We start from the raw sequence: 26539 nt of genomic DNA, 5'->3' as shown, positions 1-26539 counted from the left end.
ACACACGGGAGATGAGGGGACACTAATGACTGTGACACACGGGAGATGAGGGGACACTAATGACTGTGACACGCGGGGAGCTGAGGGGACACTAATAACTGTGACACGCGGGGAGCTGAGGGGACACTAATGACTGTGACACACGGGAGATGAGGGGACACTAATGACTGTGACACACGGGAGATGAGGGGACACTAATGACTGTGACACACGGGAGATGAGGGGACACTATTGACTGTGACACACGGGAGATGAGGGGACACTAATGACTGTGACACACGGGAGATGAGGGGACACTAATGACTGTGACACACGGGAGATGAGGGGACACTAATGACTGTGACACACGGGAGATGAGGGGACACTATTGACTGTGACACACGGGAGATGAGGGGACACTAATGACTGTGACACACGGGAGATGAGGGGACACTAATGACTGTGACAATCACTCTCCTGTGCCTTTGATGTCTTTCAGGAATCCTCTTTGTGGTCATGGTGTGACGGCCGCTGTGGACTGCCAGCAGCATCGCTCAAGTATAACATGACAGCGCCAATCTTGTAGCCAGCTCAATGGCGTTACAGCAACACCGCGCCCGGGGATGGACCAAACCACACAACTACAAATACTGTGACTATATAAACAGAAAACTGATGACGGAATTGCTGACATAATGCTGCAGATGGCGCAAGTGACGGACGCGGTGAAACCGAGGGACTGCTAAGGCGTACAGGAACGATGGATATATGGATATAAGACTGTCGGGGATCCATCTTTAGTGTAGCACAGTATCTGCGGTTTCCTGCGTCAGTTGGGGTAAAGATGCCGACTGGCGCCAACGCTACAGATGACTGCGCAGTGGACGGCCAGTTTATGGATTACCTATATGCAATCACCTACACTGTCATCCTGATCCCTGGATTAATAGGGAACGTCCTGGCCTTATGGGTCTTCTATGCATATGTGAAGGAGACTAAACGCGCTGTGATATTTATGATCAATCTGGCCGTGGCGGACTTACTGCAGGTCCTCTCGCTGCCGCTGCGGATATTCTACTACCTGAACAAGTCCTGGCCCTTTGGGAGGTTCCTCTGCATGTTCTGCTTCTACCTGAAGTACGTGAATATGTACGCCAGCATCTTCTTCTTAGTCTGCATCAGCGTCAGGCGCTTTCTCTATCTCATTTACCCCTTCCGATTTACAGACAGGAAGCGAATGTGCGACCTTTACATCAGCATGGTGGGCTGGATAGCTGTCTGCGTAAGTTGTCTGCCGTTTCCGCTCCTGAGAATTGGGAACAATTCCACCACCGGTGACCTGGACCATAAGTGCTTTGCCGATCTCCCTCTGTTGGACATTGGCGTTACAAACTCCATACTGACGGTGACCTTAGCGGAGCTATTTGGCTTTGTGACTCCCCTTGCAGTTGTCAGCTACTGTACCTGGAGGACTGTCATGTCCCTGAGAGAGCCTCATTCCGCGTCGCATGACCTCGGGGAGAAGAAGAAGGCTTTGAAGATGATCCTGACCTGTGCCGCTGTCTTCCTCATCTGCTTCGGCCCTTACCACATCAGCTTTCCACTAGACTTCCTAGTCAAGGCCAAGAAGATCAAGTCTTGCTCTCAGAGAAAAGCCATCCTGACGTTGCACCCGGTGGCCCTGTGTCTGGCCAGTATAAACTGCTGTCTTGATCCCGTCATCTACTACTTCACAACAGACGAGTTTAAGAGGAGACTATCGAGGCAGGACATAGCGGACAGCACAGAGTTACACATATTTTGCAATAAAGAGTTTGTAGAGAAGAACTCCAGGTCCATGCTATAGATGACATATTTCAGCTAACAGGTCCGCGAGAAGTTTCCATCAGGCTAAGTCTACTCACTGTTCTGTCTCCACTCCCGTGTGTCACCTAACACGCCATACTGCAACATTTACCTGGGGGAACTCTACCGGAGACACCATACTCCAAGTTGTAGCTTCTAGTCTATGTTTTACTATTCTGTATCTGTCACATGTGTCTTGTTCTGTGGACAGATTGCGATGCTCATCTGTATATATATATATATATATATATATATATACACATGCTGCCGCGTTTCGTCTTACTAGGCCTTATTCAGAGATTGTGCGTCCCGGTCACTGTAATAAGGCTCTGAGCCTGTGCCTAGTTGTGGCTATTAGGTAAATGCAGATCTGGAACTAGGAATGCGCCTAGGCTACTTATTAGGTAGATACAGCCATGGCCCTGAGAATGTGCCTAGTTGTGGCTATTAGGTAAATCCACCCTGGTCCTAGACTTAGCCCTATGGGCCTAATTCAGATCTGATCGCAGCAGCAAATTTGTTAGCACAGCAGGGAGGGAGGGAGTGTGTGAGTGTGAGTGTGTGTGTGTGTGTGTGTGTGTGGGGGGGGGGGGGGGGGGTAGATGTAACATGTGCAGAGAGAGTAAGATTTGGGTGGGGTGTGTTCGAACTGAAATCTAAACTGCAGTGCAAATATAAGCAGCCAGTATTTACCCTGCACAGAAACAATATAACCCCCCCAAATCTAACTCTCTCTGCACCTTTTACATCTGCCCCACCTGCACTGCACATGGGGGGTCATTCCAAGTTTTTCACTCGCTAGCTGTTTTTAGCAGCTGTGCAAACGCTATGCCGCCTCCCATTGGGAGTGTATTTTAGCTTAGCAGAAGTGCGAACGAAAGGATCGCAGAGCGGCTACAAAATAATTTTGTGCAGTTTCAGAGTAGCTCCAGACCTACTCAGCGCTTACGATCACTTCAGACTGTTCAGTTCCTGTTTTGACATCACGAACATGCCCTGCGTTCGCCCAGCCACGCCTGCATTTTTCCTGACACGCCTGCGTTTTTCCTGGCACGCCTGCGTTTTTTCGAATACTCCCTGAAAACGGTCAGTTGACACCCAGAAACGCCCCCTTCCTGTCAATCACTCTGCGGCCAGCAGTGCGACTGAAAAGCTTCGCTAGACCTTGTGTGAAACTACATCGTCCGCTGTGAAAGTACGTCGCGCGTGCGCATTGCGCTGCATACGCATGCGCAGAAGTGCCGCTTTTTGGCATCATCGCTGCGCAGCGAACATTTTCAGCTAGCGATCAACTCGGAATGACCCCCATGGTTTTGCCCATTAGATAACAAATTTGCTGCTACGATAAGATCAAAATGAAAACCAATGTACGTATAATATTACAGCTTTGTTTGGTCAGAGAAGTTTCCGGGCCACTAATACAGAAATATAATGTATAATATTGTAGAATCCTCTGTACTGTATGTGAAGACCGCTGATATCTACAGCTGAACACAAACTGCATTTACTACAGTAACACTCGTATCCTGCGTTACGCATCCGTCCACTGGAAATACCGCGGAGTGTGGACTATAGGCTGTAATGGCGTTGGTGACCGTGACCAAGATTGGTAAATTTGGCAAGTCATTTTCAACTACAAAAGCAGCCGCGTTTCTATGGGGGGATACCTGTTAGCGGCAGTTATGGTGACGTCCCTAAAATGGGCGTTTTGGGGGAATGGCCCACAAATGGTTGTTGCTTGATTTGCCCCTAAGCGTGCTACATATCGACTCCTGTGTTGGTAAATCACACCAGCATCTCATGGCCACAGTGTCCAGTGTTTAACCGCATGCGGCGCTGCTGCTGTGATAAGTCCACCAATCAGTGTGTCTGTGACTGGACGCATGGCGCTGACTGTAACGTACATTTTCTTGAGGATCTTAAGCAATTAAAAATCTGAGTGCAGAGATTATGGGGCAGATGTACTAAACCTGTGAGAAAGATAAAGTACCAACCAACCAACCAGCTCCTAGCTGTCATTTTTCAAACCCAGCCTGTCACATGACAGCGAGGAGCTGATTGGTTGGTACTTTATCTCTCTCCACTTCATTACTCTGGAAGGCTTAGTACATCTCCTCCTATGTATTGTTACAGTATGTGGAGCTACAGACAAAGCGTTTCACTGTATAATACAATGTATCTCGGCTTATCTATGAGTGTATGATAAATCCCGGGAGCCCCGTCTCTCAGCATCACACCTGCACCTGTGTATAGGTATGGGACGGTGTGTAGGACCTGTGGGCTGACTCTCTGCTCAGTGTGTGTCTGCTGTGTATTGCTGTACATATAATTGTGACTTATTAATGTGCTGCGTTCCCGGAAAGCTCTGCGCTCTGTCACAGCAGAGCCTGGATAATGTCACATTTATAGCTTCCCAATCAAACTATTTTCCCCATGGGAAAGTCGCAGACTATTTATTTTCAGCAGTTTTTTTTTAAGTTAAATAAACTTTGAAGTTGTAAGTATTAAAGTATTTGTGTCTCCTCATTTACATAACGATCCTCTGCATTTCACATAATCTAATGGTCTCTATCTCCCTCACCATCTCCCTCCCCATTCCTCTCTTTCTCGTCTCTCCCTCAACATCTCTCTCTCTCTCTCTCTCCCTCTCTCTTTCTCCCTCCTTCTCTCTCTCCATCTCCCTACTGCTCTCTCTCTCCCCCCTCTCTATCTCCCTCTCCACCCCCTTTCTCCCTCTCTCTCCTTCTCCATCTCCCTCCTCCTCTTTCTCCCTCTCCCACCCTCTCTGTCTCTACCTCTCTCTACCCCTTTCTCCCTCTCTCTTCCTCTACGTCTCTTCCTTTTTCTCTGTTTCCACTTTCTACCTCTACATCTCTCTCCTCTTCTCTCTCTTTCTCTCTCTCTCCCTTTCTCCCTCTCTCTCCCTCTACATCTCTCTCCCCCTCCTTTCCTCTCTAACTCTCTCCCACCTTCTCTCTCTCTCTCCCTCCCTTCCTCTCTATCTCTCCCACCTTCTCTCTCTCTCCCCCTCCCTTCCTCTCTATCTCTCCCGCCTTCCCTCTCTCCCCCTCCCTTCTTCTCTCTCTCTCTCCCCCTCCTTTCCTCTCTCTCTCCCGCCTTCTCTCTCTCTCTCCATCTTTCCCTTCCCCTCTCTCTCTCCCGCCTTCTCTCTCTCCATCTCTCCCTACCTCTCTCTCCTCCTCTCTCTCTCCCCTTTCTCCCTCTCTCTCTCCCTCTACATCTCTCCCCCTCCCTTCCTCTCTCTCTCTCTCCCACCTTCTCTCTTTCTCCATCTCTCCCTCCTTCTCTCTCCCTCTCCTCCTCTCTCTCTCTCCCTCTCCTCCTCTCTCTCTCCCCCCTTTCTCCCTCTACATCTCTCTCTTCCTCTCCTCCTCTCTCTCTCTCTATCTCTTCCTACCTCTCCCTCTTCTCTCTTACTTAATTCCCCTGTAAGAGGAATATATTTCTCTTTCCCATCCATGAACACTTGGGTCCCAACCACAGCCCTGCCAGTAGGGACCTGTCCCCAGTGTAGTGCTCTCGGGCTGTGTCACTCCCGCGCTCTTATCTGACTTGGTTTTCATGTGGTTTTAGCAGGAACATGGGAGTCATCTCTGCCGGATCTCAGCCTCCGCTTCTCACCCTAGCACCCAGTTTCTGAGGAAATTCTTACTCCGGCGCTTCCTTCCTTTCACCTTTATAAACTATGAATCAGATTTATCATGGAGAGAGATAAAGTCCCAGCCAATCAGCTCCTAGCTGTCATGTGACAGGCGCTGGTTCATACTGTATCTCTCCCCAGGCTTTGATACATCTGCCCCCATATATGGAATAATTGGCTTATCTCCAGGAATAAGGGCGGCTGACCGCGGACTGTCACCGTCTGCGGCATCTGTACAGTTCTCTGACCCCGGACTATTACTGGCTGCGGCATCTTTGCGGTTCTCTGACCCCGGACTGTCACTGGCTGCGGCATCTGTACACTTCTCTGATCACAGACTGTCACTGGCTGCGGCATCTGTACAGTTCTCTGACCCCGGACTATTACTGGTTGCGGCATCTTTGCGGTTCTCTGACCCCGGACTGTCACCGGCTGCGGCATCTGTACAGTTCTCTGACCCTGGACTGTCACTGGCTGCGGCATCTGTATGGTTCTCTGACCCCGGACTGTCATTGGCTGCGGCATCTGTACACTTCTCTGAATCCGGACTGTCACTGGCTGCGGCATCTGTACGGTTCTCTGACCCTGGACTGTCATTGGCTGCGGCATCTGTACAGTTCTCTGACCCCGGACTATTACTGGCTGTGGCATCTTTACGGTTCTCTGACCCCAGACTGTCACCGGCTGCGGCATCTGTACACTTCTCTGACCGTGGACTGTCACTGACTGCGGCATCTGTACACTTCTCTGACCACAGACTGTCACCGGCTGCGGCATCTGTACAGTTCTCTGACCCCGGACTATTACTGGCTGCGGCATCTTTACGGTTCTCTGACCCCGGACTGTCACCGGCTGCGGCATCTGTACAGTTCTCTGACCCTGGACTGTCACTGGCTGCGGCATCTGTATGGTTCTCTGACCCCGGACTGTCATTGGCTGCGGCATCTGTACACTTCTCTGAATCCGGACTGTCACTGGCTGCGGCATCTGTACGGTTCTCTGACCCTGGACTGTCATTGGCTGCGGCATCTGTACAGTTCTCTGACCCCGGACTATTACTGGCTGTGGCATCTTTACGGTTCTCTGACCCCAGACTGTCACCGGCTGCGGCATCTGTACGGTTCTTTGACTCCGGACTGTCACCGGCTACGGCATCTGTACGGTTCTCTGACCCCATACTGTCACTGGCTGCGGCATCTGTACGGTTCTCTGACCCCGGACTGTCACTGGCTGCGTCATCTGTACAGTTCTCTGACCCTGGACTGTCACTGGCTGCGGCATCTGTACGGTTCTCTAACCCCGGACTGTCACTGGCTTCGGCATCTGTACGGTTCTCTGACCCAGGACTGTCACTGGCTTCGGCATCTGTACGGTTCTCTGACCCTGGACTGTCACTGGTTTCGGCATCTGTACGGTTCTCTGACCCAGAACTGTCACTGGCTGCGGCATCTGTACAGTTCTCTGACCCCGGACTGTCACTGGCTGCAGCATCTGTGCGGTTTTCTGACCCCGGACTGTCACTGGCTGTGGCATCTGTACGGTTCTCTGACCCCGGACTGTCACTGGCTGCGGCATCTGTAGGGTTCTCTGACCCCGGACTGTCAATGGCTGAGGCATCTGTATGGTTCTCTGACCCCGGACTGTCACTGCCTGCAGCATCTGTGCAGTTCTCTGACCCCGGACTGTCACTGGCTGCGGCATCTGTACAGTTCTCTGACCCCAGACTGTCACTGGCTGCGGCATCTGTACAGTTCTCTGGCCCCGGACTGTCACTGGCTGCGGCATCTGTACAGTTCTGTGACCCCAGACTGTCACTGGCTGCGGCATCTGTACAGTTCTCTGGCCCCGGACTGTCACTGGCTGCGGCATCTGTACAGTTCTCTGGCCCCGGACTGTCACTGGCTGACCCTGGACTGTTACTGGCTGCGGCATCTGTACAGTTCTCTGACCCCGGACTGCGACATCTGTATGGTTCTCTGACCCCGGACTGTCACCGGCTGCGGCATCTGTACGGTTCTCTGACCCCGGACTGTCACTGGTTGCAGCAATTGTACGGTTCTCTGACCCCGGACTGTCACTGGCTGCGGCATCTGTACAGTTCTCTGACCCCGGACTGTCACTAGTGGCGGCAACTGTATGGTTCTCTGACCCCAGACTGTCACCAGCTGCGGCATGTGTATGGTTCTCTGACCCCGGACTGTCACTGGCTGCGGCATCTGTACAGTTCTCTGACCCCGGACTGTCACTGGTGGCGGCAACTGTATGGTTCTCTGACCCCAGACTGTCACCAGCTGCGGCATGTGTATGGTTCTCTGACCCCGGACTGTCACTGGCTGCGGCATCTGTACAGTTCTCTGACCCCGGACTGTCACCAGCTGCAGCATGTGTATGGTTCTCTGACCCCGGACTGTCACTGGCTGCGGCATCTGTACAGTTCTCTGACCCCGGACTGTCACTGGCTGCAGCATCTGTGCGGTTTTCTGACCCCGGACTGTCACTGGCTGTGGCATCTGTACGGTTCTCTGACCCCGGACTGTCACTGGCTGCGGCATCTGTAGGGTTCTCTGACCCCGGACTGTCAATGGCTGAGGCATCTGTATGGTTCTCTGACCCCGGACTGTCACTGCCTGCAGCATCTGTGCAGTTCTCTGACCCCGGACTGTCACTGGCTGCGGCATCTGTACAGTTCTCTGACCCCAGACTGTCACTGGCTGCGGCATCTGTACAGTTCTCTGTCCCCGGACTGTCACTGGCTGCGGCATCTGTACAGTTCTCTGGCCCCGGACTGTCACTGGCTGCAGCATTTGTACGGTTCTCTGACCCCGGACTGTCACTGGCTGACCCTGGACTGTCACTGGCTGCGGCATCTGTACAGTTCTCTGACCCCGGACTGTGACATCTGTATGGTTCTCTGACCCCGGACTGTCACCGGCTGCGGCATCTGTACGGTTCTCTGACCCCGGACTGTCACTGGTTGCAGCAATTGTACGGTTCTCTGACCCCGGACTGTCACTGGCTGCGGCATCTGTACAGTTCTCTGACCCCGGACTGTCACTAGTGGCGGCAACTGTATGGTTCTCTGACCCCAGACTGTCACCAGCTGCGGCATGTGTATGGTTCTCTGACCCCGGACTGTCACTGGCTGCGGCATCTGTACAGTTCTCTGACCCCGGACTGTCACTGGTGGCGGCAACTGTATGGTTCTCTGACCCCAGACTGTCACCAGCTGCGGCATGTGTATGGTTCTCTGACCCCGGACTGTCACTGGCTGCGGCATCTGTACAGTTCTCTGACCCCGGACTGTCACTGGTGGCGGCAACTGTATGGTTCTCTGACCCCAGACTGTCACCAGCTGCGGCATGTGTATGGTTCTCTGACCCCGGACTGTCACTGGCTGCGGCATCTGTACAGTTCTCTGACCCCGGACTGTCACCAGCTGCAGCATGTGTATGGTTCTCTGACCCCGGACTGTCACTGGCTGCGGCATCTGTACAGTTCTCTGACCCCGGACTGTCACTGGCTGCGGCATCTGTACGGTTCTCTAACCCCGGACTTTCACTGGTTGCGGCATGTGTACAGTTCTCTGACCCCGTACTGTCACTGGCTGCGAAATCTGTACAGTTCTCTGATCCCAGACTGTCACTGGCTGCGAAATCTGTACAGTTCTCTGACCCCGGACTGTCACTGGTGGCGGCAACTGTATGGTTCTCTGACCCCAGACTGTCACCAGCTGCGGCATGTGTACGGTTCTCTGACCCCGGACTGTCACTGGCTGCGGCATTTGTACAGTTCTCTGACCCCGGACTGTCACCAGCTGCAGCATGTGTATGGTTCTCTGACCCCGGACTGTCACTGGCTGCGGCATCTGTACAGTTCTCTGACCCCGGACTGTCAGTGGCTGCGGCATCTGTACGGTTCTCTGACCCCGGACTTTCACTGGTTGCGGCATGTGTACAGTTCTCTGATCCCGGATTGTCACTGGCTGCTGTATCTGTTCCGTTATCTGACCCCGGACTGTCACTGGTTGAGGCATCTGTACCATTTTCTGATCCCGGTCTGTCACTGGCTGTGGCATCTGTCCGGATCTCTGACCCTGGACTGTCAATGGCTGTGGCATCTGTACAGTTCTCTGACCCCGGACTGTCACTGGTTGCTGCATCTGTACAGTTCTCTGACCCTGGACTGTCACAGGCTGCGGCATGTGTACGGTTCTCTGACCCCGGACTATCACTGGCTGCAGCATCTGTGCAGTTCTCTGACTCCAGACTGTCACTGGCTGCGGCAACTGTACGGTTCTCTGACCCCGGACTGTAAATGGCTGAGATATCTGTACGGTTCTCTGACTCCGGACTGTCACTGGCTGCGGCAACTGTACGGTTCTCTGACCCCGGACTGTCAATGGCTGCGGCATCTGTACAGTTCTCTGACCCCGGACTGTCACTGGCTGCGGCATCTGTACAGTTCTCTGACCCCGTACTGTCACTGGCTGCGGCATCTGTACAGTTCTCTGACCCCAGACTGTCAATGGATGCGGCATCTGTACAGTTCTCTGACCCCGGACTGTCACTGGCTGCGGCATCTGTACAGTTCTCTGACCCCGGACTGTCAATGGATGCGGCATCTGTACAGTTCTCTGACCCCGGACTGTCACTGGCTGCGGCATCTGTACAGTTCTCTGACCCCGGACTGTCAATGGACGCGGCATCTGTACAGTTCTCTGACCCCGGACTGTCACTGGCTGCAGCATCTGTACAGTTCTCTGACCCCGGACTGTCACTGGCTGCAGCATCCGTGCAGTTCTCTGACCCCGGACTGTCACTGGTTGCGGCATCTGTACGGTTATCTGACCCCGGACTGTCACTGGCTGAGGTATCTGTACAGTTCTCTGACCCCGGACTGTCACTGGTTGCGGCATGTGTACAGTTCTCTGACCCCGGACTGTCACTGGCTGTAGCATCTGTGCAGTTCTCTGACCCCGGACTGTCACTGGCTGCGGCATCTGTACGGTTCTCTGACACCGGACTGTCACTGGCTGAGGTATCTGTATGGTTCTCTGACCCCGGACTGTCACTGGCTGCGGCAACTGTACGGTTCTGTGACCCCAGACTGTCACTGGCTGCGGCATCTGTACAGTTCTCTGACCCTGGACTGTCACTGGCTGTGGCATCTGTACGGTTCTCTGACCCCAGACTGTCACCGGCTGCGGCATCTGTACGGTTCTCTGACCCCAGACTTTCACTGGCTGCAGCATGTGTACGGTTCTCTGACCCCAGACTTTCACTGGCTGCGGCATCTGTACAGTTCTCTGACCCCGGACTGTCACTGGCTGCTGTATCTGTTCAGTTATCTGACCCTGGACTGTCATTGGTTGAGGCATCTGTACCATTCTCTGACCCCGGTCTGTCACTGGCTGTGGCATCTGTCTGGATCTCTGACCCCGTACTGTCACTGGCTGTGGCATCTGTACGGTTCTCTGACACCGGGCTGTCACCGGCTGCGGCATCTGTATGGTTCTCTGACCCCGGACTGTCACCGGCTGCGGCATGTGTACGGTTCTCTGACCCTGGACTGTCACTGGCTGCGGCGTACAGTCCTCTGACCCCGGACTGTCACTGGTTGTGGCATCTGTAGGGTTCTCTGACCCCGGACTGTCACTGGCTGCGGTATCTGTACAGTTCTCTGACCCCGGACTGTCACTGGCTGTGGTATCTGTACGGTTCTCTGACCCCGGACTGTCACTGGCTGCGGCATCTGTACAGTTCTCTGACCCCGGACTGTCAATGGTTGCGGCATCTGTACGGTTCTCTGACCCCAGACTGTCCCCAGCTGCAGCATGTGTACGGTTTTCTGACCCCGTACTGTCACTAGCTGCGGCAACTGTACGGTTCTCTGACACCGGACTGTCACCGGCTGCGACAACTGTACGGTTCTCTGACACCGGACTGTCACCGGCTGCGGCATCTGTACAGTTCTCTGACCCCGGACTGTCACGGGTAGTGGCATGTGTATGGTTCTCTGACCCCGGACTGTCACTGGCTGCTGCATCTGTACAGTTCTCTGACCCCGTACTGTCACTGGCTGCGGCATCTGTACAGTTCTCTGACCCCGGACTGTCACTGGATGCGGCATCTGTATGGTTCTCTGACCCCGGACTGTCACTGGCTGCGGCATCTGTACAGTTCTCTGACCCCGGACTGTCACTGGCTACGGCATCTGTACAGTTCTCTGACCCCGGACTGTCACTGGCTACGGCATCTGTACAGTTCTCTGACCCCGGACTGTCACTGGCTGCGGCATCTGTACAGTTCTCTGACCCCGGACTGTCACTGGCTGCGGCATCTGTACAGTTCTCTGACCCCGGACTGTCACTGGCTGCGGCATCTGTCCGGTTCTCCGACCCAGGACTGTCACTGGCTGCGGCATCTGTCCGGTTCTCCGACCCAGGACTTCACTGGCTGCGGCATCTGTCCGGTTCTCTGACCCAGGACTGTCACTGGCTGCGGCATCTGTACAGTTCTCTGACCCAGGACTGTCACTGGCTGCGGCATCTGTACAGTTCTCTGACCCCGGACTGTCACTGGCTGCGGCATCTGTACAGTTCTCTGACCCCGGACTGTCACTGGCTGCGGCATCTGTAGGGTTCTCTGACCCCGGACTGTCACTGGCTGTGGCATCTGTCCGGTTCTCCGACCCAGGACTGTCACTGGCTGCGTCATCTGTACAGTTCTCTGACCCAGGACTGTCACTGGCTGCGGCATTTGTACAGTTCTCTGACCCCGGACTGTCACTGGCTGCGGCATCTGTACAGTTCTCTGACCCCGGACTGTCACTGGCTGCGGCATCTGTACAGTTCTCTGACCCCGGACTGTCACTGGCTGCGGCATCTGTACAGTTCTCTGACCCAGGACTGTCACTGGCTGCGGCATCTGTACAGTTCTCTAAACCCCGGACTGTCACTGGCTGCGTCATCTGTACAGTTCTCTGACCCCGGACTGTCACTGGCTGCGGCATCTGTACAGTTCTCTGACCCCGGACTGTCAATGGATGCGGCATCTGTACAGTTCTCTGTATTTGCAGATCCCAGAGCAGAGCTGTTGCTGTGACCGGCCGAACCCTAGCAACCAGTGTTCTGACACAAAGCTGGTCGCCATAGCAACAGTTGCCAGGGCGTGCCAGAATGGGAAGAACGTGTCACTGAAATATGAATTTTGGGAAAGTTTCCATAAGTTGGAAATCTATTGAATAAGACACGGGGACTTTTACTATTCTCTAAGTTCTCGCACACAATCCAGATGACCTCTGACCCCCAGGCCGCATTCCTTACCCTGATGGCACTAAATAATATATATACACATCTGTCCGATATGTCACATTACAGAGATCGCACCTCTATAAATGTTCCTGTAGGACTTGCTGGTTTTATGTCACTTGTCCTATGTAAGAAGAATATTGAGGAAACAGGTTCCGGGCCTGGTAACATCCTCATGCTACATAGTCACACGCCCGTACTGTTACGCCAGTCGCAGCACGGTAATAGTCCTATCACTATTTCTGCGTTTTCTCTCTAGCGGTCACCTGACTGTATATAGAAGGTAAATACATATAATATAAAGTACTAGTTACCAGCGCATCAATATGATGGAATAACATAACAGTACTGCCAGCGCCACCGGATGCGCGTGCCCAAACGCAGCAACACTTGAATTGCTGCATCAGGAGCCATCCAGTGGCTGCTGGCACAAAACACTTTAAATCCCCCCATAGAGGTAAGGAGTAGCATTAGCCTTTTACTTTATAGGATTCGGGCAGTGCTGAGACATCTAACCCACAGAATTTCCAGCAGTGGGTCACAGCCTTGTGTAACATGGATATCCCGTGGCTGACGTGGCTCCTCACACACAGCGTGCTATCTGCCTAAGAATGGTGTCACTATCGTGGGCTGCTAGCGTGCTACAGACAGGGAAACACAGGCATCGTATCAGGAGGCTCCTATCAGTGGGGTATACTGCCTGTGGGTACTATCGTGGCAGGCAGTATGATCAGGTGTGGCGACATATGTGTCTGGGGTACGTCTGTAGTGGTCGGCGCTGTGTTTATTTTGTCGACAAAAAATTTGATTAAAAGTAATTACTGACGACAGTTTTATTCCAGGACTAAAAGGAAATCTGATCCACTGGCTAAGGTGGTCATTCCGAGTTGATCGCTAGCTGCATTTGTTCGCAGCGCAGCCATCGGGCTAAAAAAACGCAGTTCCGCGCATGCGTATGCGGCGCAATCCGCACGCGCGCCGTATGGGAACAACGAACGATGCAGATTTGCACAGGGTCTAGCGATGCATTTCAGTCGCACTGGTAGCCGCAGAGTGATTGACAGGAAGGGGGCGTTTCTGAGTGGCAACTGACCGTTTTCAGGGAGTGTTCGGAAAAACGCAGGCGTGCCAGGGAAAACGCAGGTATGGATGGGCGAACGCTGGGCGGGTGTATGACGTCAAATCCGGAACTGAATAGTCTGAAGTGATCGCAAGCGCTAAGTAGGTTTTGAGCTACTCTGAAACTACACGAAATTTTTTTGCAGGCGCTCTGCGATAAAAACGTTCGCACTTCTGCTAAGCTAAAATACACTCCCAGTGGGCGGCGGCATAGCGTTTGCACGGCTGCTAAAAACTGCTAGCGAGCGATCAACTCGGAATGACCACCTTAATCTTACCTAAAGCAGCAAACAAAAAGCTTGTCAAGATGAACACTGGAAGTAGGTTTTACATATTTACACAATTGGGTGTTCTAGATATTTGCAGAAGGAAATAAGATTGTGTATTGCATTTGTTTGTTCTAACAAACTTAAGGCATCATTTGTATATAAGACATGGGAGCACTACTGTAAGTCAGACTCAGTATGTAATACACTCTCAGCCTACTGAGCCTAAATGACTAATAATATATGGGAGTACTATGGTAAATCAAACTCAGTATGTAACACATTCTCAGCCTGCTGAGCCTAGATTACTAATAATATATGGAAGCACTACAGTAAATCAGGCTCAGTATGTAACACATTCCCAGCCTACTGAGCCTAGATTACTAATGATATATGGGAGTACTATGGTAAATCAGACTCAGTATGTAACACATTCTCAGCCTGCTGAGCCTAGATTACTAATAATATATGGAAGCACTACAGTAAGTCAGGCTCAGTATGTAACACACTCTCAGCCTACTGAGCCTAGATTACTAATAATATATGGGAGCACTATGGTTACTCAGACTCAGTATGTAACACACTCTCAGCCTACTGAGTCTAGATTACTAATGATATATGGGAGCACTATGGTAAGTCAGATTTAGTATATAAGACATTCTCAGACTGCTGAGCCTAGATTACTAATGATATATGGGAGCACTATGGTAAGACTCAGTATGTAATACATTCTCAGCCTGCTGAGCCTAGATTGCTATTGATATATGGGAGTACTACGGTAAGTCAGACTCAGTATGTAACACACTCTTAGCCTACTGAGCCTAGTATACTAATGATACTGTAAATGGGAGCACTATGGTAAGACTCAGTATGTAACACACTCTCAGCCTACTGAGCCTCGATTGCTAATGATATATGGGAGCACTATGGTAAATCATATTCAGTATGTAACACACTCTCAGCCTACTGAGCCTAGATTACTAATGATATATGGGAGCACTACGGTAAGTAAGACTCAGTATGTAACACACTCTCAGCCTGCTGAGCCTAGATCACTAATGATATATGGGAGCACTACAGTAAGTCAGGCTCAGTATGTAACACATTCTCAGCCAAGTACCCTGCAAGCTGAAAGCGGGTACAGTCAGGGCAGTGACAGTGCTGTCCCCTTGGCCTAGCACCCTGAGTGATTGACTTGAAGAGGGCGTTTCTGAGTGGCAACTGACCGTTTTCAGGGAGTGTTCGGAAAAACGCAGGCGTGCCAGGGAAAACGCAGGTGTGGTGATGGGCGAACGCTGGGCGGGTGTATGACGTCAAATCCGGAACTGAATAGTCTGAAGTGATCGCAAGCGCTAAGTATGTTTTGAGCTACTCTGAAACTACACGAAAATTTTTTGCAGGCGCTCTGCGATAAAAACGTTCGCACTTCTGCTAAGCTAAAATACACTCCCAGTGGGCGGCGGCATAGCGTTTGCACGGCTGCTAAAAACTGCTAGCGAGCGATCAACTCGGAATGACCACCTTAATCTTACCTAAAGCAGCAAACAAAAAGCTTGTCAAGATGAACACTGGAAGTAGGTTTTACATATTTACACAATTGGGTGTTCTAGATATTTGCAGAAGGAAATAAGATTGTGTATTGCATTTGTTTGTTCTAACAAACTTAAGGCATCATTTGTATATAAGACATGGGAGCACTACTGTAAGTCAGACTCAGTATGTAATACACTCTCAGCCTACTGAGCCTAAATGACTAATAATATATGGGAGTACTATGGTAAATTAGACTCAGTATGTAACACATTCTCAGCCTGCTGAGCCTAGATTACTAATAATATATGGAAGCACTACAGTAAGTCAGGCTCAGTATGTAACACACTCTCAGCCTACTGAGCCTAGATTACTAATAATATATGGGAGCACTATGGTTACTCAGACTCAGTATGTAACACACTCTCAGCCTACTGAGTCTAGATTACTAATGATATATGGGAGCACTATGGTAAGTCAGATTTAGTATATAAGACATTCTCAGACTGCTGAGCCTAGATTACTAATGATATATGGGAACACTACTGTAAGTCAGACTCAGTATGTAACACACTCGTAGCCTACTGAGCCTAGTATACTAATGATACTGTAAATGGGAGCACTATGGTAAGACTCAGTATGTAACACACTCTCAGCCTACTGAGCCTCGATTGCTAATGATATATGGGAGCACTATGGTTACTCAGACTCAGTATGTAACACACTCTCAGCCTACTGAGCCTAGATTACTAATGATATATGGGAACACTACGATAAGTAAGACTCAGTATGTAACACACTCTCAGCCTGCTGAGCCTAGATCACTAATGATATATGGGAGCACTACAGTAAGTCAGGCTCAGTATGTAACACATTCTCAGCCAAGTACCATGCAAGCTGAAAGCGGGTACAGTCAGGGCAGTGACAGTGCTGTCCCCTTGGCCTAGCACCCTGAGTGCTGGCACCACTGACAGAACCTTTTTAATGGCACTGGTCAAGCCCTCTCTTTGCACCAGAGCCCCGCTCAGCTATTTCTGGGTCCATTCCCCAGATAGGATTCTGTACTATGGTGGCAGCTTCCTGTTATCGGCAAATAGCGAGAAACAAACATAATTCCCAAGCTGTGTTATAGTCCCTGCATCCTCTTATTATTATCTCTCTGGGAAACAGTGCGGGGCGATTGTATGAGATACAGACTTTGTTCTCTGATTATGTAACAGCTGGCAGCGCACATGGCAGGGCGCGGATACGGCCAGGGAATGTGTTTATATCTAATGTGTTAATAGACACAGGCCATGCACAGACCTTAATTAGGAAATCCCTCACAAAGCCAAGATGCCCATTTTCAGAGGTGAATAATCAGAGCAACAACGAGTTTTCCAAGAGCAAATCCACCATCACTCCCAGGGGATTTACACCGTCACACAGTTATCACTATGGCTAGTGCGCGCCCTCCTGCGACTTCTAGGGGAAAATGGAGAAATTATCAGAAATGTTACAGCTTTTCTTGACACTAAGGTTCAGAAAAACACACAGTAATGGAATGAGAGTAAATGCACAGGACAGTGATAGCCTCCTGACTCTGGGATGCACAGCACAGTGATAGCCTCCTGACTCTGGGATGCACAGCACAGCGATAGCCTCCTGACTCTGGGATGCACAGCACAGTGATAGCCTCCTGACTCTGGGATGCACAGCACAGTGATAGCCTCCTGACTCTGGGATGCACAGCACCGCGATAGCCTCCTGACTCTGGGATGCACAGCACAGTGATAGCCTCCTGACTCTGGGATGCACAGCACAGCGATAGCCTCCTGACTCTGGGATGCACAGCACAGTGATAGCCTCCTGACTCTGGGATGCACAGCACAGCGATAGCCTCCTGACTCTGGGATGCACAGCACAGCGATAGCCTCCTGACTCTGGGATGCACAGCACAGCGATAGCCTCCTGACTCTGGGATGCACAGCGATAGCCTCCTGGCTCTGGGATGCACAGCACAGTGATAGCCTCCTGACTCTAGGATGCACAGCACAGCGATAGCCTCCTGACTCTGGGATGCACAGCACAGCGATAGCCTCCTGACTCTGGGATGCACAGCACAGCGATAGCCTCCTGACTCTGGGATGCACAGCGATAGCCTCCTGACTCTGGGATGCACAGCACAGCGATAGCCTCCTGACTCTGGGATGCACAGCACAGCGATAGCCTCCTGACTCTGGGATGCACAGCACAGCGATAGCCTCCTGACTCTGGGATGCACAGCGATAGCCTCCTGACTCTGGGATGCACAGCACAGCGATAGCCTCCTGACTCTGGGATGCACAGCACAGCGATAGCCTCCTGACTCTGGGATGCACAGCACAGCGAAAGCCTCCTGACTCTGGGATGCACAGCACAGCGATAGCCTCCTGACTCTGGGATGCACAGCACAGCGATAGCCTCCTGGCTCTGGGATGCACAGCACAGCGATAGCCTCCTGGCTCTGGGATGCACAGCACAGCGATAGCCTCCTGACTCTGGGATGCACAGCACAGCGATAGCCTCCTGGCTCTGGGATGCACAGCACAGCGATAGCCTCCTGACTCTGGGATGCACAGCACAGCGATAGCCTCCTGGCTCTGGGATGCACAGCACAGCGATAGCCTCCTGGCTCTGGGATGCACAGCACAGCGATAGCCTCCTGACTCTGGGATGCACAGCACAGCGATAGCCTCCTGACTCTGGGATGCACAGCACAGCGATAGCCTCCTGACTCTGGGATGCACAGCACAGCGATAGCCTCCTGACTCTGGGATGCACAGCACAGCGATAGCCTCCTGACTCTGGGATGCACAGCACAGCGATAGCCTCCTGACTCTGGGATGCACAGCACAGCGATAGCCTCCTGACTCTGGGATGCACAGCACAGCGATAGCCTCCTGACTCTGGGATGCACAGCACAGCGATAGCCTCCTGACTCTGGGATGCACAGCACAGCGATAGCCTCCTGACTCTGGGATGCACAGCACAGCGATAGCCTCCTGACTCTGGGATGCACAGCACAGCGATAGCCTCCTGACTCTGGGATGCACAGCACAGCGATAGCCTCCTGACTCTGGGATGCACAGCACAGCGATAGCACAGTGATAGCCTCCTGACTCTGGGATGCACAGCGATAGCCTCCTGACTCTGGGATGCACAGCACAGCGATAGCCTCCTAACTCTGGGATGCACAGCACAGCGATAGCCTCCTGGCTCTGGGATGCACAGCACAGCGATAGCCTCCTGACTCTGGGATGCACAGCACAGCGATAGCCTCCGGACTCTGGGATGCACAGCGATAGCCTCCTGACTCTGGGATGCACAGCGATAGCCTCCTGACTCTGGGATGCACAGCACAGCGATAGCCTCCTGACTCTGGGATGCACAGCACAGCGATAGCCTCCTGACTCTGGGATGCACAGCGATAGCCTCCTGACTCTGGGATGCACAGCACAGCGATAGCCTCCTAACTCTGGGATGCACAGCACAGCGATAGCCTCCTGGCTCTGGGATGCACAGCACAGCGATAGCCTCCTGGCTCTGGGATGCACAGCACAGCGATAGCCTCCGGACTCTGGGATGCACAGCGATAGCCTCCTGACTCTGGGATGCACAGCGATAGCCTCCTGACTCTGGGATACACAGCACAGCGATAGCCTCCTGACTCTGGGATGCACAGCACAGCGATAGCCTCCTAGCTCTGGGATGCACAGCACAGCGATAGCCTCCTGACTCTGGGATGCACAGCACAGCGATAGCCTCCGGACTCTGGGATGCACAGCGATAGCCTCCTGACTCTGGGATGCACAGCCCAGCGATAGCCTCTTGACTCTGGGATGCACAGCGATAGCCTCCTGACTCTGGGATGCACAGCACAGTGATAGCCTCTTGACACTGGGATGCAGAGCATGATAGCCTCTTGACTCTGGGATGCACAGCGATAGCCTCCTGACTCTGGGATGCACAGCACAGTGATAGCCTCTTGACACTGGGATGCAGAGCATGATAGCCTCCTGACTCTGGGATGCAGAGCGATAGCCTCCTAAATCTGGGATGCACAACACAGCGATAGCCTCCTGACTCTGGGATGCACAGCACAGTGATAGCCTCCTGATTCTGGGATGCACAGCGATAGCCTCCTGACTCTGGGATGCACAGCACAGTGATAGCCTCTTGACACTGGGATGCAGAGCATGATAGCCGCCCAGGGCCGTAACTAGGTGTGTGTGGAGGGGGCACAGCACATAGCGCTGCAGGGTAAGGGGTGCTGTTGTGTCAATTATCTGTTTTAATTACTTTCACTTGCAGCTTCCCCCCTTTTTTGAAGACCAGCATCTCCTGACCGCCGCTGTCTCCTACCCTGACCCCTTCTGTCGCTAATACCTATACAACATTCATTAACTCAACTTGAGGTTTCTTTGTTGTTCAGTCACACTGTCCTTTATTACATTTCAAGATGCTGACATACCCGGGATTCAAACCCATTGCCTGTGGCATTGCAGTCAGACAATCTATTCATTGAGCTATCTGCCCTTGCATAGAAAGCTAGATTATTCTAAGCTAGAGAATTCTAATTATCTGAAGCTTACCTTGTACTTTGTGAAACAATGATCAGCATAGCGGCTGAACAGATCTATGTAGTGTGTGGCTGCGAGAGACCGGGCGTGTGGCTGCAAGAGACCGGGCGTGTGGCTGCACACTATATAGATATATTCAATTACAATGCTGATTATTTATTTACAAATTACCAGTAGCGTTATACAGTGTTCATAGATTTTATGCAGACTCAAATAGCTCAATGAGTAGGGTGTGTGACTAGAATGTAACAGGTTATAGGTGTGAATCCTGGCTATGGCAGTATAATGAAATGTGTTATTTAATAAAGGGTATTGTAACCAGCGGCGGTTTTTACATATGGGCTGCAGGACTGCAGTCATTGAGTCTACCTAAGAAAGGTCGACAGGTACAAAAAGTCAACATGTTCAAATGGTGGACATGACACTGGTCGACACACGTGGTCAACATGAGGGTTTTTTTTTCTTCACTTTTTTCAACTATTTTATACTTTACCATCCACGTGGACTATGGTTGCATACCGTCCAACATTTTACACATAAAAATCGGTACAAATCTAAGAGGGCGTGGCCAGGGGTAAAGGAGACGTGGCCACGCCCCTTTTCCTATACTTTCAATGGAAGTTTGGAGAGTCAAAAATCAGCACAGACCATAATAAAAGGTCCTGTACCTGCCAAAAAGGTCCAGCTGGAGGGTATATGATTGGGAATAGTAACCTTTCCGAAGCAAGGGGACATGGTGCACTAATTGGGGGCTCACAGGCTCAGATGGCGAGAAACGATACCCCGAAAATGAAAGATCGCAGTGTCGACCATTTCTGATGTCGACCTTTCACGTGTTGACCTTTTGTACCTGTCGACCTATTCCTGTGTCAACGTTTCATAGGTCAACCTAATGTCTACGTCGACCGTTTCACTGTTGACCAAATGGTGTCGACCTAATGAGTGTAGAGCATCTTACTGTAGATCTATTGATCCGTAACCAAGGTAGGGACAGGGATAGGAATGTCAGACCGTACTGGTATTGTGTCTGTATGGAGGTGCTGAGGACGTGATCCATCAATGAGTAGAAAGACTGCGGACATGGAAAGTATAATCGCTCCGCAATGGGCGCTGACGTCGCTGTGAGTCGGCCAGGTGGCAGTTGTGTGGCCCACACCTTACTCTTCCATGTTCCCCGGTCACCACCTTCGAGGTGCAGGAGTCTAAGGAGAAGTCTGAGCACCGCTCAACACTCCGTCTGTTCCCGTGTCTGGGCTGGGAATCCTGGCTCGGAGCATAGGGATGAGCAAATGGGAACACGTCATCAGTAAGTGAGTGGTGTCAGCTGAGGGGGAGAGGTAAGTAACATCATCACCTGTCGCTCTGTCCTGACTCACCGGCACACCGGTACAGCAGACATGCCGGGTGACAGATTCGCCACCTCGCGGTTTCGGGTCACTGGAGAAAACTACCGTAACAAAGGCAAAAACACTGAAGATATTTTTAAGCCACATTATTAATTAATTATTTTATTTTATATGCTAAGGTCAATGATTTCACACTGGAAGGAATACAATGACGGCGGTTACTAGCGGCAACAACAAGGGCAGTTACTAGTGGCAACAACAAGGGCAGTTACTAGCGGCTACAACAAGGGCAGTTACTAGCGGACACAACAAGGGCAGTTACTAGTGGCTACAACAAGGGCAGTTATTAGGGCCTACAACAAGGGCAGTTACTAGTGGCTACAACAAGGGCAGTTATTAGGGCCTACAACAAGGGCAGTTACTAGCGGCTACAACAAGGGCAGTTACTAGCGGCTACAACAAGGGCAGTTACTAGCGGCTACAACAAGGGCAGTTATTAGGGGTTACAACAAGAGCAGTTACTAGCGGACACTTCAAGGGCAGTTACTAGCGGCAACAACAAGGGCAGTTACTAGCGGCTACAACAAGGGCAGTTATTAGGGGTTACAACAAGGGCAGTTACTAGCGGCTACAACAAGGGCAGTTATTAGGGGTTACAACAAGAGCAGTTACTAGCGGACACAACAAGGGCAGTTACTAGCGGCAACAACAAGGGCAGTTACTAGCGGCTACAACAAGAGCAGTTACTAGCGGCTACAAGAGCAGTTATTAGGGGTTACAACAAGAGCAGTTACTAGCGGACACAACAAGAGCAGTTACTAGCGGCTACAACAAGGGCAGTTACTAGCGGCTACAACAAGGGCAGTTACTAGCGGCTACAACAAGGGCAGTTATTAGTGGCTACAACAAGAGCAGTTACTAGCGGCTACAACAAGGGCAGTTATTAGCGGCTACAACAAGAGCAGTTACTAGCGGCTACAACAAGGGCAGTTACTAGCGGCTACAACAAGGGCAGTTATTAGCGGCTACAACAAGAGCAGTTACTAGCGGCTACAACAAGGGCAGTTACTAGCGGCTACAACAAGGGCAGTTATTAGCGGCTACAACAAGAGCAGTTACTAGCGGCTACAACAAGGGCAGTTACTAGCGGCTACAACAAGGGCAGTTACTAGCGGCAACAACAAGGGCAGTTGCTAGTGGCAACAATAAGGGCAGTTATTAGCGGCTACAACAAGGGCAGTTACTAGCGGACACAACAAGAGCAGTTACTAGCGGCTACAACAAGGGCAGTTACTAGCGGCTACAACAAGGGCAGTTATTAGCGGCTACAACAAGAGCAGTTACTAGCGGCTACAACAAGGGCAGTTATTAGCGGCTACAACAAGGGCAGTTACTAGCGGCTACAACAAGGGCAAACAAGGGCAGTTACTAGCGGCTACAAGGGCAGTTACTAGCGGCTACAACAAGGGCAGTTACTAGCGGCTACAACAAGGGCAGTTACTAGCGGCTACAACAAGGGCAGTTACTAGTGGCAACAACAAGGGCAGTTACTAGTGGCAACAACAAGGGCAGTTACTAGTGGCAACAACAAGGGCAGTTACTAGCGGCTACAACAAGGGCAGTTACTAGCGGTTCCGGTATGAATGGTCGACCATGTTATGGTCGACAGTCATTAGGTCGACCACTGTTGGTCGACATTGGCATGGTCGACATGTACAAATGGTCGACACATGAAAATGGTCTGCGCATGAAAGGTCGACATGAGTTTTTTTACTTTTTTGGGTGCCGTTTTCTGCGTAAAGTGACGGGAAACCCCAATTAGTGCACCGCGTCGCCTCGCATGGCTCACTTTCCTCGCCATGCTTCGAGCAAGGTGCCTCGCACCGCTACCGCTGCGCTCAGCATAGATTACCATTCCCAATTGTAGTCCACGTGGATCGTAAAGTATGAAAACGTTAAAAAAAAATATTTTTTGAAAAAACAACAACCTGTCGACTGTTTGACCTGTTGACCTAGTACATGTTGACCTAGGGACCCTGTCGACTTGGAAACCCTGTTGACCTAGTTACTGTCAACCAATATTGGTCAACCTAGACACTGTCGACCTAGAGACCGGATACCTATATTAATAATCTGAAACATACATCTGTATGTAATATGTATATATAACAATATGTGTAATACATATGTATAACATAGGAAGAACAGACACCCAAATGACTTTTCAAACAATTGAATACCCCCCTATGAGTACTGAGTGATTGTGCTGACATTATTATATACTATGAGTGCGGAGTGATTGTGCTGACATTATTATATGCTATGAGTGCTGAGTGATTGTGCTGACATTATTATATACTATGAGTGCTGAGTGATTGTGCTGACATTATTATATACTATGAGTGCTGAGTGATTGTGCTGACATTATTATATACTATGAGTGCTGAGTGATTGTGCTGACATTATTATATACTATGAGTGCTGAGTGATTGTGCTGACATTATTATATACTATGAGTGCTGAGTGACTGTGCTGACATTATTATATACCATGTGTGCTGGGTGATTGTGCTGACATTATTATATACTATGAGTGCGGAGTGATTGTGCTGACATTATTATATACTATGAGTGCTGAGTGATTGTGCTGACATTATTATATACTATGAGTGCTGAGTGATTGTGCTGACATTATTATATACTATGAGTGCTGAGTGATTGTGCTGACATTATTATATACTATGAGTGCTGTGTGACTGTGCTGACATTATTATATACCATGTGTGCTGGGTGATTGTGCTGACATTATATACTATGAGTGCTGAGTGATTGTGCTGACATTATATACTATGAGTGCTGTGTGACTGTGCTGACATTATTATATACCATGTGTGCTGGGTGATTGTGCTGACATTATATACTATGAGTGCTGAGTGATTGTGCTGACATTATATACTATGAGTGCTGGGTGATTGTGCTGACATCATTATATACTATAAGTGCTGACATTATTATATACTATGAATACTGAGTGATTGTGCTGACATTATTATATACCATGAGTGCTGAGTGATTGTGCTGACATTATATACTATGAGTGCTGAGTGATTGTGCTGACATTATATACTATGAGTGCTGGGTGATTGTGCTGACATCATTATATACTATAAGTGCGGACATTATTATATACTATGAGTACTGAGTGATTGTGCTGACATTATTATATACTATGAGTGCTGTGTGATTGTGCTGATATTATTATATACTATGAGTGCTGGGTGATTGTGCTGATATTATTATATACTATGAGTGCTGGGTGATTGTGCTGACATTATTATATACTATAAGTGCTGACATTATTATATACTATAAGTGCTGAGTGATTGTGCTGACATTATATACTATAAGTGCTGACATTATTATATACTATGAGTGCTGTGTGATTGTGCTGACATTATTATATACTATGAGTGCTGGGTGATTGTGCTGACATTATTATATACTATGAGTGCTGACATTATTATATACTATAAGTGCTGAGTGATTGTGCTGACATTATATACTATAAGTGCTGACATTACTATGAGTGCTGTGTGATTGTGCTGACATTATTATATACTATAAGTGCTGACATTATTATATACTATAAGTGCTGAGTGATGGTGCCGACATTATATACTATAAGTGCTGGCATTATTATATACTATGAGTGCTGTGTGATTGTGCTGACATTATTATAATATATACTATGAGTGCTGAGTGATTGTGCTGACATTATTATATACTATAAATGCTGACATTATTATATACTATGAGTGCTGTGTGATTGTGCTGACATTATTATATACTATGAGTGCGGAGTGATTGTGCTGACATTATTATATACTATGAGTGCTGTGTGATTGTGCTGACATTATTATATACTATGAGTGCTGAGTGATTGTGCTGACATTATTATATACTATGAGTGCTGAGTGATTGTGCTGACATTATTATATACTATGAGTGCGGAGTGATTGTGCGGACATTATTATATACTATGAGTGCTGTGTGATTGTGCGGACATTATTATAAACTATGAGTGCTGAGTGATTGTGCTGACATTATTATACGCTATGAGTGCTGTGTGATTGTGCTGACATTATTATATACTATGAGTGCTGTGTGATGCTGCTGACATTATTATACACTATGAGTGCGGAGTGATTGTGCTGACATCATTATATACTATGAGTGCTGTGTGATTGTGCTGACATTATATACTATGAGTGCTGTGTGATTGTGCTGACATTATTATACACTATGAGTGCTGTGTGATTGTGCTGACATTATTATATACTATGAGTGCTGGGTGATTGTGCTGACATTATTATATACTATGAGTGCGGAGTGATTGTGCTGACATTATTATACACTATGAGTGCTGTGTGATTGTGCTGACATTATTATACGCTATGAGTGCTGAGTGATTGTGCTGACATTATTATATACTATGAGTGCTGGGTGATTGTGCTGACATTATTATATACTATAAGTGCTGACATTATTATATACTATGAGTGCGGAGTGATTGTGCTGACATTATTATACGCTATGAGTGCTGTGTGATTGTGCTGACATTATTATATACTATGAGTGCTGTGTGATTCTGCTGACATTATTAATATTATACGCTATGAGTGCTGTGTGATTGTGCTGACATTATTATATGCTATGAGTGCGGAGTGATTGTGCTGACATTATTATATACTATGAGTGCTGTGTGATTGTGCTGACATTATTATATGCTATGAGTGCTGAGTGATTGTGCTGACATTATATACTATGAGTGCTGTGTGATTGTGCTGACATTATTATATACTATGAGTGCGGAGTGATTGTGCT

General features: G+C 49.7%; 1 protein-coding gene across 2 annotated transcripts in view; it reads left to right on the top strand.

The window, feature by feature from the left end:
* The window catches only part of GPR174 (G protein-coupled receptor 174), a 134151-nt gene extending 131770 nt beyond the window's left edge, over positions 1–2381 (top strand). For both annotated transcript variants that reach the window (XM_063938416.1, XM_063938417.1), the window contains exon 2: positions 479–2381. In XM_063938416.1, coding sequence (XP_063794486.1) covers positions 824–1825 — 1002 coding nt within the window. In that variant the 5' untranslated portion in view covers positions 479–823 and the 3' untranslated portion in view covers positions 1826–2381. The remainder of the gene's footprint in view (positions 1–478) is intronic.
* The last annotated feature ends 24158 nt before the right edge of the window (positions 2382–26539 follow it).

This window comes from Pseudophryne corroboree, chromosome 8 (assembly GCF_028390025.1).
Source record: "Pseudophryne corroboree isolate aPseCor3 chromosome 8, aPseCor3.hap2, whole genome shotgun sequence".
In the NCBI taxonomy this organism is placed as follows: Eukaryota; Metazoa; Chordata; class Amphibia; order Anura; family Myobatrachidae; genus Pseudophryne; species Pseudophryne corroboree.
Note: the sequence above shows the minus strand (reverse complement) of the source record. Positions and strands in the feature narration are given on the sequence as shown.